Genomic DNA, 13,660 nt, shown 5'->3' with positions numbered 1-13,660 from the left:
ACATACACACACACTCACACACACACATACACACATACACACACATGTGTGCACTCGCAAAATACACATATAAACAAACAAACTGTTCATCTTGACTGCATCAGGATCATGAAAGGGGGCGGATAACGCATCCCCTATAAATATTTACTTCACATGTAATTTTCCATATTGTTTTATTTGTAACTGTGAACATGTGTGTTTCTCTATTTTAAAAATTATTATTTGCAAAGAAAATTGGAAAAGAAGTGCCACAAAGTTACCCTGCATTCAACAGGGTCTGCTTCTCACATCTTGATTGTTTTCATTTGTTCTGTGCCTCAGCTAGAAGATGAGGACTGAATCCTAGGCAGAGGATCAAAAAGAACTGAATACTGATTTCAGTTCTGGAGAAATTGTTGGTGCTACAATCCCCAGTGCTAACCAAGTCTACCCTTGTGTCACAGTTCTCTTGCAATAGCCAGTCCTTCCTCAACCTCTTTTGAAAGTGCCCTTTGTTAAATGCCCCTGTCACAAGCCAGGCAGTGTAGTGACACCCTGCTACCTTATGCTCCAGTCAACCCGAAGGGGCAAGAATTGTCCTCATGAACTATGAATAAAATGGTTCTTGGAGCCAGGCAGTGGTGGTGCACACCTTTAATCCCAGTACTTGGGAGGCAGAGGCAGGCAGATTTCTGAGTTCATAGCCAGCCTGGTCTATAGAGTGAGTTCCAGGACTGCCAGGGCTATACAGGGAAACCCTGTTTCCAAAAAAACAATAAACAAAAAGACCCAAAAAACAAAACAAAAAACAAAACAAATGTAATTGAGGAAAATACCTAATAAAAAAAAACAAAAACAAATAAAAAGGTTCTTGGAAGTTAGATGAACCACCCAAATTTGTGGAGCTAACAAGAGACAAGCAAAGCCTCTTGGACCCCCCCCCCCGCCTCTGTTGTGCTGGTTTTACACCTTCAGAAAGAATGCAATCGAATGACATGTTTCACAGATGATTCCGTAGTTGACTAAAATTCTGTTTTCAATGGCAACCATATTCTAGGCACCCAAGAAAGGCTCTGCCATCCAAAGGCATTTACCAAACTCATTTTCCCTAGAGAGGATAGTCCCATAAATAGAATCTGTCTCACTGGGTCAGGTGGCCCATCTCCTAAGGACAATGGCATTTGTACACAGGTAACATTGAACATCATTATCAAACAACATACCATCAGTCATTCAGAAAACACATCTAGTAAGCTCCGAAAGGACACATGCTTGGAACCAGAACAGTTTTATGGGGAAGGGCCAAGTGGCTGGCCAAAGGTAGTTACAGAGCAGGAATATGGTGCCAAGGTGTTACTGTAGAACTTTGAATAATCTAGGGTCATGGGAAAGCCAGATGTGGCCAAGACATCACTAACAGTATGTCTCACTATCCTGCCAAGCGTAAGCACAATTACTAATTAGCTCATAGAGAGCACAGAGCAGGGAATGTTGTCATACACATGACTGCTCCCACCGAGTACATAGCTCCGCCCAGCCATGAGTTTTACACACATTGCTATGTCAATAGGACCATGGTGTGTGACACTAAGGCTAACTGAATAGAAAAATCAGTCACCATCATGACCCTTTAAAGGCCCAAGAGCTTGCACGGAGTCCCTTTCAGACGGAGTCAGGAAGCAACTTTGGGATATTTGTTTGGGAACACTGCGGCTGGCTTACAAAGGGAAGGGAAATTTCTGGATAGTAAATTTCTGGAAACAATCAGCATTAGAGCATCTTCTCCTCTCTCACTTAAAGGGGCTTAATGTGTCTAGTAGTAATTCTCTGGAAACAATTGACATGAAAACAGTGTCTCCTGTCTGACTTAAGTGGATGTAATCTCTCCTCACAGAAGAAGCGCACATTGAAGGGCTCCATTGAACTCTCCAGAATCAAGTGTGTGGAGATTGTCAAGAGTGACATTAGCATCCCGTGCCACTATAAATACCCTTTTCAGGTAAGCCCATCAGGATTACAGCCTGGACCATGGTTAGAATCCTCAGCTCTTGTGAGGGAAGATGGACAAAGGGTGACTCTCCCCCATGTGGAGAGCTTAGACCAAGCCCACAGGCAGGCTTTTGTGTTCTTCCAACCAGTGACATTCATTCTTTCATTCCACAAAGGCATAGACTCTTGAAGAGGTTCTTGGTTTCCCGTGGTGCTGGGGATTGAACCTGGGGCTTTCCACGTGTTATGTAAGCCCTCTGCCACTTACTACAGCCCCAGCCTTGAAGAGGTCCTAATTCCTGTCTCTTGCCTGGGGTTTCTGAAATTTCACAATCTGAAAAACATCTGGAGATGGTTGCTTCTGCCACCTGCAGAAAGCGAATGTTTAAATATAAATGACGAGGAGGGTTAAGTGGTATTACATAAGCAATAGTTTTCAAAGGGTCAGCGAAATGGTTTACCAGGCAGGAGCCCTTGTGTGCAGGTCTGGTGACCTCAGTTGCATCCTTTGATCTCAGAAAGAGCGTGGAAAGAACTCTGAGAATTGTCTGCTGACCTCCACATTCAAGCCATGATGCACTCTCATGACATGTGTATGTGTGCGCTTGCATGCACACACACTCAAAAACACACACAGTGATAGGGGGAGAAGGAAAGAAAGAAGGGCTGATTGATTCTAAAATCCAGCTTGCTAGCTACTACTTTGGCAACATTGTAAATGTTGAGTGGCCACCTGCTATGAGAGAGCCGTGCTATCAGGGGTCACAGATCTTTCTCCATTGACTGGTAAATGTACCTTTTAGTCTTTATCTTGTTCACTACCCTTTGTAGTTCTCTCCTCTTAGACACCTCTTTTGTTTGCCCTCCAGAAAGCAGATATTCCTAGGCTATTTTGTTCCCAGTGCTGGGAATTGAACCTAGGGTCCTAAGCATTCACTAGGCAGGTAGGTGTTCAAGCTCTGAGCTTCATTTCCCTCCCAGATGGTCCATTTTAAATGAGACACAGAAAAGAGTTAAAAAAAAAAACTAAAAATGTAGCCCCAGTGAGTTGGTCACCCCCCCATCTCTCTCTCTCCTGTCTCTTCTTTCCTCCCCCCTTTTTTTTCTTCTTCTTCTTCATATCACCAGGCTAGCTTGGAACTTGGAATCCTTCTGCCTCAGCTCCCAAGTGCTAGGATTACAGATGCCCCACCACACTCAGCCTGAGGTGGAAGTTGCAAAGATGAAAGTAAAAGAAACAACAGAAATTGCCAGTAATTAAATGTGCCAATCACACATGCCTGAGGAGGATGTCCGGTACTCATGACATTTCAAAGACCCATGGCTTGGTTAATAGTTTCCTGCTTTAGACTCTCGCTTGGATTCTACAGGATGCTACCAGTGAGGAAAGGTGGGCTAAGGCACAGGCTTTACTAAGAAATTTTAAGAGAATCTCCAGTCAATTTCTGTCATCTAATAACCTACTCTTCCATACACTGGGAAGGTTTCTCTAATGACTGAAAAATTAAGATCAGATAGGAACATGGTATCTAGTCAAGAAACCACCTTTTCTTTCTCCTGTTTATACCCCCTGGTGGCATGACACCCAAGAGAAGCCACCTAGCCTGTGGAAGGTCACCCCCATGACACAGCACCCAGGCATTTTGATGAAAACCACACTGGTTCCCAAATCACCCAGATTAAATGATGATAAATACTGAGATGGACCTGACCTGGGCTCCCCATGTCTGGGGGCCCTGATCATCATGGACTCTTGTGTATTCCAGGTCGTGCATGACAACTATCTCCTGTATGTGTTTGCTCCAGACTGTGAGAGTCGCCAGCGCTGGGTGCTGACCCTTAAAGAAGGTAATTAAACTCCTGTGCTGAGTCACTGGGGCCTTAATCCTGGGCTGGGCTTGAGTTCCATGAAGGAACCCAGGGGACTCCATGAGCAGCTGGTGTTCAAAAATTATCCATTTATTATTGGTCACTGTCTGTCATGGGCCCAGGAGCAGCAACAAGGGATTGGCCAAATCCAGCTCACCACCTGTTCATGTAAGGCTTCAAGATAAAAACAGTTTCTGTATTTTTAAGACATTTCAAAGGACTATATAAGCACCCACACGATATCCTTGAGTTTGCCTCTTGGCCAGTCAAAACTAAAATATTTACTATCTGGCTTTTTAAAAACGGTTTGCTTACTCTAGGAGAACAAGGAAGGTTAGAGTGGGAGCCCCTCCCGTTAGATCACAGGGTGGCATCCTGCCTCTTCCTTCTGTTCTCAAGCAAGTTCCTAACTGCCGTCTCCCTAGCTGTTAAAAAGACAGGGGAGGGCACTTGGAATCTCTCTGCACAGCGCCAGTGGGTAAAATACCTAGAACTAGCAACCATAGCCAGTGCCATGGAAGCATTAGCATGTTTGTTTGTTTGTTTGTGTGTGTGTTTGTTTGTTTTCTAGTCAGGGGTTTATAGAACCCAGTCTGGTCTCCAATTTTCTAAGTAGCCAAGGCTGACCTTGAACTCCTGATCTTCCTGCCTCCATTTCCTTAACGCTAGACTTACAGGTGTGCACCACTATGCCCGGTTAGCTACTTCCTCAGCCTCAAATTCCTGACAGCATAATGAGAGCTCATCCAGTGTTTAAGTCCGTGGGATGTGGAGACAGGCTGCTGTAGTGAAAATCTGGAAAGTGTTGATTGTTAGTGTTTTACCTGGATCTTCGTGTGCCTCCATTTCCTCGGCTATAAAAGTTACCTAAGCACAGCCTTAGGGCTGTTGTGAGGATCAAATGAGCTAGGACATGTACAGTACCTTTAAAAGTTCTCACTTGAGAACAGTACCTGCTTGCCTTTAGCCTGAAGCTCGCAGGGTGTCAGGAGACCTGTCTCCAAGCAGCCATGAGAAGAAAGGAAGCAAGCCCCTCACTCTCCCTGCAGCCACAGTACTCTTGTCTGGAAAATATGGCTAAAGTGATAACTTACACGTTTCCGGGGTCAAATCAGTCTAAAATGGGATAGGACCCAGCAAGCACACCAACTAACAAAGTGCCCTCAAGCCCGGTAGCCATGGCTCACAAACGGACACCACCAGGTCAAAGCCAATAAAGAACCCCAGCTACACTCACTCTCCTGTATCTTACAGTTTGGTTTTGATATGAATTTCAAAACTGAAAGGAGCGTTAGAGATTGACTAATGTTAAGGGGCTTCTTGTTTTTTTCACTAACAGACTCCCATTTATTCCTAACAAATTTTACTGCAAAGCCATAAGCCTAGAAAGAACAGAAGCAAATTTAGAGGGCCTCGGGGCAGCTCAGTTGGGAGACTACTTAATTACCGTGCATGGAGCCCTGGGTTGGAACAACAGCACTATACAGACATGACATGGTGGTACCTACCTGGAATCCTGGGACATAGGAGATAGAGAAGAGGATCTGAACTTTAAGTATGTCCTCAGTTTTAAGGACATGAAACCTTTTCTTAATTGAAAATAAAAAGGCAAAGTTGCTGTCATTCAAAGTGAGAGAGATGGGAACGCCCACCCTCCCGACTTTCTCCTTAACCCCCCAAGGCTTCATTATAGAGCCCACTCACGCAGTTGATGGCATAACAGGGAAATCTGGGGAAACTGAGGCTCAGACCAGGGCTCCCCATCCTGTGGACACACAGCCAACTGGAGGAAGATATGGAAAAGAAGCTATATCCACTGCTGCCACCTGAGTTAGCTCGTGCTCCCTGAGTAAACAACCTACAGGGTTGCCGGACTGTTCCGGTTAGGACTCGGGACACGGGTCGCGGTCCAGTCTCAGGGAGTGGGAAGATGGGTGATGCTTCATTAACCGGCCTAGAAATGAGTCCTCAGTTGCTACCAATTCTTTCAGAAACGAGGAATAACAACAGCCTGGTATCCAAGTATCACCCTAATTTCTGGATGGATGGGCGGTGGAGGTGCTGCTCCCAGCTGGAGAAGCCTGCTGTAGGCTGTGCTCCCTACGACCCATCCAAGAATGGTAAGACTTTGGGAAAGAGATAAAGAGGAAACCATTGCAGCTTCCCATCCATAGGGCGTTAGAAATGGATGGCTAAATTCTCTGTTTCCAGAATTGTCATTGGGGCACCTCTATCTACCACCACCCCTTTCATGCTTTTCCATGTCAAAACTGATACACTAAAAGTGTGGTCATTGGTCGACCACCTATACTACTTAGGAGCCACTCAGGAGGCAGAGGCAGGCGGATTTCTGAGTTCGAGGCCAGCCTGGTCTACAAAGTGAGTTCCAGGACAGCCAGGGCTATACAGAGAAACCCTGTCTCGAAAAACCAAAAAAAAAAAAAACAAAAAAAAAAAACAAAACAGATATAATATATATGGCCCTGCCTAGTCTACTAGATCAGAATATTCTTTTTAATAAGATCCTTGGGGGACTGATAGACACAGTAAAATTTGAGAAGTACTTCAGTAGCCTGTTGGAGAATTTGAACAGTCTTGGAGTTTTTTTTTTCTTCTTTTTGTAGCTGTCCTGGAATTCACTCTGTAGACCAAGCTGGCCTAGAACTCACAGAGATCTGCCTGCCTCTGCCTCCCGAGTGTTGGAATTAAAATATGTGCCACCACTGCCCAGGTTGTCTTCTTAGATCTTAAAGTATAGAGATAGCCAAGTACACAGTATTTATTTCTTTTAGTGACGTCACACCATGCATATGTCTAATTATATAATTCAACTCTAAAGGCTTAAGGGAGAGAGAAAAAACTTCTCCTTAATTTTAACTCTGGCTTCTTCCTTCCTGACCTTCAGACTTGCCTTTGACCTACATAGGCTCAGAGAACATGAATCCATAATCTAAGTGCAAAGTAGAAACAAACAAAAAAAAAGTTTGTTTTTGGTTTTGCCGTCAAAAGCTCAGCCCTGGGGTTTAGACTGTCTTGATTTTTATCTAATACCACGGCAACTTGGAGACCTCCACCTCCCACCAACTGTAGCTCTACTCAAATGCACTTCACAGCATCGGTCTTTGAGTCTTCATAGCTGTCTCAGGTGAGATGGACAGTTCAACCTTGAACCTTGTGCAGTTCAAGGTCACATGATTAATTGCTGTACTTGCATTTTTCTCATCTCTCAGCCTCTCCTACCACTGATACTATTTCTCACCCTGTGGTTTTTACTGCCCTAACATGAGGCGGATATAACACATAGCTGGGTTTTCCATGGCTTCCTGAGTCACAGACTCTCCACGCCACTTTCAAAACCACGGCTTTTCACCTTGCACTAGGGAAAGAAAGAACCAAGGTCATCAATCTGCTGACCTGCATGAATAATATTTAGCACTGTAGAGGTCAGTGCCTACTCCTTGGTGCTGTCGATCCTGCTGGCTGTATCTGAACAGAAAGAACAGAAGGTTTGGTTGTGTGACTCTCCTTACAGGGTTGGCAGGATGCCTGGCTCCTGAAAGGAAGCCTCCCAGAGCCAGAGCTAGCCTCTGATTCCTTCCAAGGATACTTCTTTGGACCTTTGGAGAAGTCACCTGGTGACCTGGGGCCCTAATGCCCTCAGTGCTAAAGTGTTTTGAGAGAGGTCTCAGAACCCTAAGGTGATGTAATCCCTGCATTCTAGTTTGCTTCTATTTTGCGTTTATCACCATATTGGTTGCAGTGTTCCTCAGCAGGGTTCACAGGCTTTCCCTCGCCCTGAGATATGTGGCTGAGGTGTTGCAAGTTGTTGCAACTCACTATGACTACCTTCAGGAAGGGCTGGTCTTTGTAAGCTCCGCCACGCTGTCCCCAGTAGCTGAACAAAATGGCCATGCTTGTGAGGTGCAGCCATTTAGCTGATAACTTTGCTTTTCGCACAGCAACCCACTGCCATCTCTTCTGACTTAGTTAAATAGAACAACTCCCCATAGTTTTAGCAAGATGGCAAGCAATTTTGAGAAGCGTACTTCACTGTGCACACAGCACATCATATTCCTGGGGTAAAGGCTCATAAGATCCCTAGTGTTGAATACATCAATAGTCTATGAGCATAAAGCTTTGAAATTAAAAAAAAAAAAGAAAAGTCCTAGCCACATCATTTTCTTGTTATGTAACTTTATGTGTTCCTTAACTTCTCTGAGCCTCTCAGGTGCTTTCATCATCAACAGACAGAATAATGGGCCACTGCTTTGAGTGACTGTTGGAAAACTCATTAGACTGTTGGAAAGCTCTTAGCTCATTGCCAGCCCTTAACAAGCTCTCAGTGAATGGTAACCGAGTCCAGTAGCTTTTATTTGTGATGAAGGCATCCGAGTCTGAAATCTAGCAGCAACTGAGAAACAGCAGGATGGTTGAGGGGAAATGACCTGACAACACACGTTTCTGCCATCATAGCCAGTCCTGACTACACAGAGGGAGAATGGGAGCAGAAAGAGTAAGATCACCATGGAAGGAGAAAGTGACTAGTCACAGATAACCAGGCAGAGAAGGGGTTCATTATGGTCATGCTAGGGTTAATCCAGTTTCCTAGTGCAGGTCCCATGCTAAATAGAAACCAGATGGGACACCCTCCCACTGTGTGTGTGTGTGTGTGTGTGTGTGTGTGTGTTTTGCTGGTGATTAAACCTGAGGTTCTTGGATACAAATGATCTACCATTGAATTTTTAATAACCCCAACCCAGAAGCCAGAGTTCTGGTTGTATATGATTTCTTTGTTTGTTCTCTGTATACACAAGCCAGTGGGATTGAGCTCCAGTGTCCACGTATGAGTCTTATCTACCACATCTGTGAGATGTAGGCTATCTTCAAATCTACCATGTGTAGAGATGGAAACTTTCCAGCCTGCCTATACAGCCCATTCTCTTATCTCCGGTGCTTAAAGAGATCTTTGTACTGAACTACAAGCTGCAAGCTGTACACATACCCCATGCCTTACATACTACTTCTCTCTCTCTCTCTCTCTCTCTCTCTCTCTCTCTCTCTCTCTCTCTCTCNCTCTCTCTCTCTCTCTCTCTCTCTCTCTCTCTCTCTCTCTCTCTCTCACACACACACACACACACACACACACACACACACACTTTTGGTCCATTTAAGAGGCCTGGCCTGTGATGTGTATGGCATAAGGAATATGGTCAACTAAGAGATAGAGGTAAAGGAAGCAGATAGGGAAAGAAAAGAGAAAAGAAGCAAGAAAGATGAGATCTGAGTGAAAGAAGACATGAAGATACAAATATGAGAGAAAGAGAGATTGATTTGAAGGTATGTAGTTTGAATGAGGCATCGAGACCATATACTCAATGCCTCAAGACAACTAAAAGCAATCTCAGCCCACTCAGAAAGCATGGAGCCCTCCCACCTCATCAAACCCACAGTGGCATCAGAAGGTAGTGAGTCACTGCCTCTGAGTCACATATTCCCATTCCTGAGCTCAGAAGGTAACATATGTATTCATGGAAGTCTCTACCTGCAGAGAAGAGCCCAAATCTTGGCCCCTTCTCAGTCAGGGGATGCAGAAGGAAATCCCAAAATACTGGCTTCTTGAAGTTTCTAGTATCTTCTAGAAAAGGGGATTGGACACTAACAAGTACAAGAGATAAAAGACAGGTTCTACCAAAGTTGATTCTGGCATCTCTATTTCATCATCTCCCTCTGCCCCTTTCTCTGTTCCCCTCCTAGGGCCCCTTTTCTCCGAAAAGCTGGGGTTTCATGTTCATTTTCTTTCTCTGTTTTTCTTGTTTCAGCTTCAAAGAAGCCTCTTCCTCCTACTCCTGAAGACAACAGGGTAAGTGAGGTGGGCTTGTGTGCTGTAAGCCCAGCTGTGGTCTCTGTGTCTGTTAGGTCTGTGTGCTTGTGGTAGACAGCTATTGGGGTATATTTAACACATTGGGTTTGGAGGTGCTATATAGCGCCGTGGTTCTCGACCTCCCATTAGGTGTCACCCTTTAAAACATTTCCTCATGGCATGGTGACCCCAACAATAAAATTATTTTCATTGTTATTTCATAACTGTAATTATGCTGTTATTATGTAAAGATCTGATATGTGACCATTGTGAAAAGGTCATTTGACCCCTGAAGGGATCAAGACTCACAGTGTTATAGCCACTAATTAAGTAGGTCCATCCACTAAAAGGACCACTGAGGTTCTGAACAATCACCTTGCTATACACAGTCCACAAACACTGGTACCAGGCTATTTTTTATGCCTCACCATAGAGTACTCCAGAGACAAACCCCTGATAATGCTTTATATATTCCTAAGTACTTCCAAACTTAGCAAATCAAGTGCCAAGAAGTCTTAAGGCTTTCCCCAAGGCTACTTAGGTACTAACAGGACCTGGAGTTTCTGGTGTATGGATGGGAAGTGATTATTCTCCAGATATGAGCCATAGGCCTCCAGCATCAGCCACCTTGGAGGGCATGTAAGGATGCAGAGCCCTAAGAACACACCCAGATCCACTGCAGCCATAACCCTGGGGGACAGGCTCTAACTGTACTCATTAATTCCTGTGATTCTGAGCTATACTCAAGTTTGAGAAGCACTGCTCTGTGGTAAACTGATTTACATGGCTTGACCAAGAGGCAGCTCTGGAGAAGAAAAACTAAGGAAACTATCAGCCTTCACATTCTGGCCACATCAGTGCTCTCATTCGGGGACACACCCACAGAAACTTCCACTTTGTGCTCCGCATGCTTCCTCTGATTTTCAACTCCAGCCAACAAAAGTAATGTCGCAAAACTGACAGCATCCTCAAAAGGAAAACTAAATCCTCCCGCCTCTCCTCAGCTGACACCCAGACATCCCCACAGAGACATGTTGTTGCAGAGAGCCTGGGTCTGCTGTTCTTTTTGACCTGAGCATTACTCCAGCAGCCTCCTGGCAGCTGTGCCTTGGAAGCCCACTGCCCTCGCTTTTCCCCTTAGGAGCCGCACCCAAACTCACTGGTCTCTCTGAAGTTACCCTGTGCCTCCCTTGCCCTCAGTGTCAGGGAAAATAAAGCCAGAATATGCTGCTTGTCCATCACTCCTCCAACTCCACCACTGGGACTTTAGGGCTCCTCGGAGATGCAGTGCCTGTGGTGTTTTGTGGGCACTTTCATCACAAGGGTTTGGAGTCCTCCATGCCATCCACATGTCTAAAACCACTGCAATGTTTCTCTTATTCCTTGCCACATTGTCATTTCTCTCTTCCCCTTCTTACCTGCAGGGCAATGGCATCTCAGGTTGTCATATAGAGAAACAATATTTAACATCATGCTTTCAGGCCATATGCTCTGTCCCAGCTTCATTTCTCTTGCTGTTGTAAGATAACCTGACCAAAAGCAGCTTAGGAGAGGAAACGGTTTATTTGGCTTAAATTTCAGGTCATAGTCTATCATTGAGCAAAGTTAAGGCATCCACTTAAGGCAGGAACTTGTAGGCAGGCTTGATTGCTAGTCTACACAGCCTTACCTCCAACCAAGGAACCCACTTGAAAGCCAACCACAGGTGTGTCTTTCCTAGCTAGCTTGCTTATGTCTCTCAGGGCTACCTGCCTAAGGAATGGTGCTGCCCACGGTGAGCTGGGCCCTCCTAAGTCAACAATGAGGCAATCCCGCACAGACATGCTCATAAGCCAATCTGATCTAGGAAGTTCCTCAATTCTCAATTCTCTTCTAAGATAATTCTTAGTTGTTATTAGGTTGATAGCTAAGGCTAGCCAAGACTTTTTCTACGTTAGGAAGACTGTGGAATTGCCCTCCAGAGGAACAGTGTAGTTGTTGTTAGTGAAGACGGAGGATATCAATGGTCATTTGAACCCATAATCACAGGCTTTCTATCTTGTGGGTGTACATGAGGCCAGTTCCAGATGTCTAAACCTGAGTTATTTCCAGCTCTCTCATCCACAGAGCTCAGACATCATACCAGGTCTAGTTAACCCAGAAGAGCTTCCTAAAGGACCACATAAATGTGTCTGCTTGTGCCCTTCTCCCTTGCTCCCAAGCAAGGAACTTTTTTTTTTTTTTCCCACTTCTGCCTGACCTGTAAGGAGTGGAGTTCTGCTCACCTACAACCAGGAGAGCTCCTAGGGGCCAGACTGTTCTTAGCCATGCAGTAGAATGACCAAGAAACAAGACCTTCATCTACTGCAAGACTCTTCTACACACCCAGGGCCTCAATCTGTCTTTCTCGAGCCCTCTTTTTCTACAAATGCCAACCCTTGATTTAATCTAGTGATTCTCAACCACATTATACCTAATGCCCCCATTTTATGAGAAATGTTTTGTAAGGATCCTTCAGTTACCCTGAGGGAAAATCCATTAAGTAGTGCCTAGAGAGATGACTCAGCAGTAAAGATCGATGACTGCCCTTCGAGAGGATCCAAGTTCTGTTCCTACACCGGTATGGGATACTCACAGCCAGCTCTCTGAAACTCCAGCTCTAACTGCTCTAATGCTTTCTTCTGACCTCTGAGAGCACCAATACTCATGTGTTATGCACACAGATAGACACACACACATGCATGAAGAAAACGAAAAATGAATAAATAAATATTTTTTTAAAAATCTTATTTGAAATGTAAATAAAGAAAATATCTAATAAAACTTTTTTTAAAAAATCGTAAATAGTACAACCTTTTAAAACAAATACCTCTAAAGAGAATCAAGAAGTATATTATAATATTGAAGACCGAAAAAAACCAGAATAAATTGTGTTTGTAAATGTAAATATGGCACTATGAGTGTACAGGAAGTCATGATGAAGTAAGCCACTGCCAAACTCATTGACAGGACCCACTGTATTTGGCAACTTAAGTGCAATAGATACAGGGATGTTTTATTGGTGGTTCACTTCTAGTGTTTCCATGAGTAATAAGATTTTCCAGAATGGCAAGCAATTACCCCAAAGGGTTCTAAATTAAACCAAGTGTAAACCCTCAATGCAGAGGTAGTGTCACTCCTGGAAAAACTGGCTCCTTGTGTTGGGTTCAAGTGGGACTCAGCCTTTGGTTCTTTCTGAATATTGTAAAAGTCCAATGAGCTATCCACTGTGCACCAGAGGCCTCTTGTGTATTCTGTGCAGGGTTTTCCCCATGTGGATGTCTACTAGGACATTCAGAAGTTGGAAAGTCTGTGAGACACTGCAGAACATTCTTGGCTTTTGCCTTTTAAATACCTGTAGTACACGTGGTAATATCTGAGCACCCCACTATGTGTTCTCCATGACCCCTGGGAAGTGCACCACCAGCATCTGAAACTCTGCCTTAGCCTTTTGCCTTTCTCTTTTAAGGGTTAATCAGGGAGGTGGATCTAAAGTAACATAAGCCACACAGCACTCTGGTGCCTTCTTCAGGTGGCTTGAACACAGTTCATCTATCTCTCAGTTCTGTGCATGGACTCAGGTCCACAGGGTCTTGGTTCTCTGGAGGACCCAGCCTACCACCTTATTTCAAGCTCCATAAATATCCAGAGCTTAGTGTACTTGGAGAATTTGTGACTTCTCAATACTACATCACCTTCTAACCGGTAACTCTCTACCTTTTCCCATATTTACCCCGTTCCTAAACCTGTCACTCAGTTCTCAGTGTGCTCACCCCTATCTCTGGCGGTTGTTTATCTCATGAACTGTTCTCCATGTCATTAATATCTTATGCTAATTGAAATGTGGTATGGGGCATGGGCATAGGCCAAGGTTTCTGCAATAGAAGAAAGAAGTCATATGTTACTGTGGAGGAAACATTGAGATGAATTCTCTGGGAATGGGCT

The 13,660-nt window shown here is 44.4% G+C and overlaps 1 protein-coding gene across 2 annotated transcripts in view; it reads left to right on the top strand.

Annotated features, from left to right (window-relative positions):
* Positions 1–13,660, top strand: part of Itk (IL2 inducible T cell kinase) — a 66,297-nt gene that overhangs the window by 21,121 nt on the left and 31,516 nt on the right. For both annotated transcript variants that reach the window (XM_021176287.1, XM_021176290.1), the window contains exons 2-5: positions 1,874–1,978; positions 3,735–3,816; positions 5,829–5,957; positions 9,657–9,697. In XM_021176287.1, the coding sequence (XP_021031946.1) occupies positions 1,874–1,978; positions 3,735–3,816; positions 5,829–5,957; positions 9,657–9,697 (357 nt within the window). The remainder of the gene's footprint in view (positions 1–1,873; positions 1,979–3,734; positions 3,817–5,828; positions 5,958–9,656; positions 9,698–13,660) is intronic.

This window comes from Mus caroli, chromosome 11 (genome assembly GCF_900094665.2).
Source record: "Mus caroli chromosome 11, CAROLI_EIJ_v1.1, whole genome shotgun sequence".
Taxonomy (NCBI): Eukaryota; Metazoa; Chordata; class Mammalia; order Rodentia; family Muridae; genus Mus; species Mus caroli.
The sequence above is the reverse complement of the archived record's forward strand: the minus strand, read 5'-3'. Positions and strand labels throughout refer to the sequence as shown.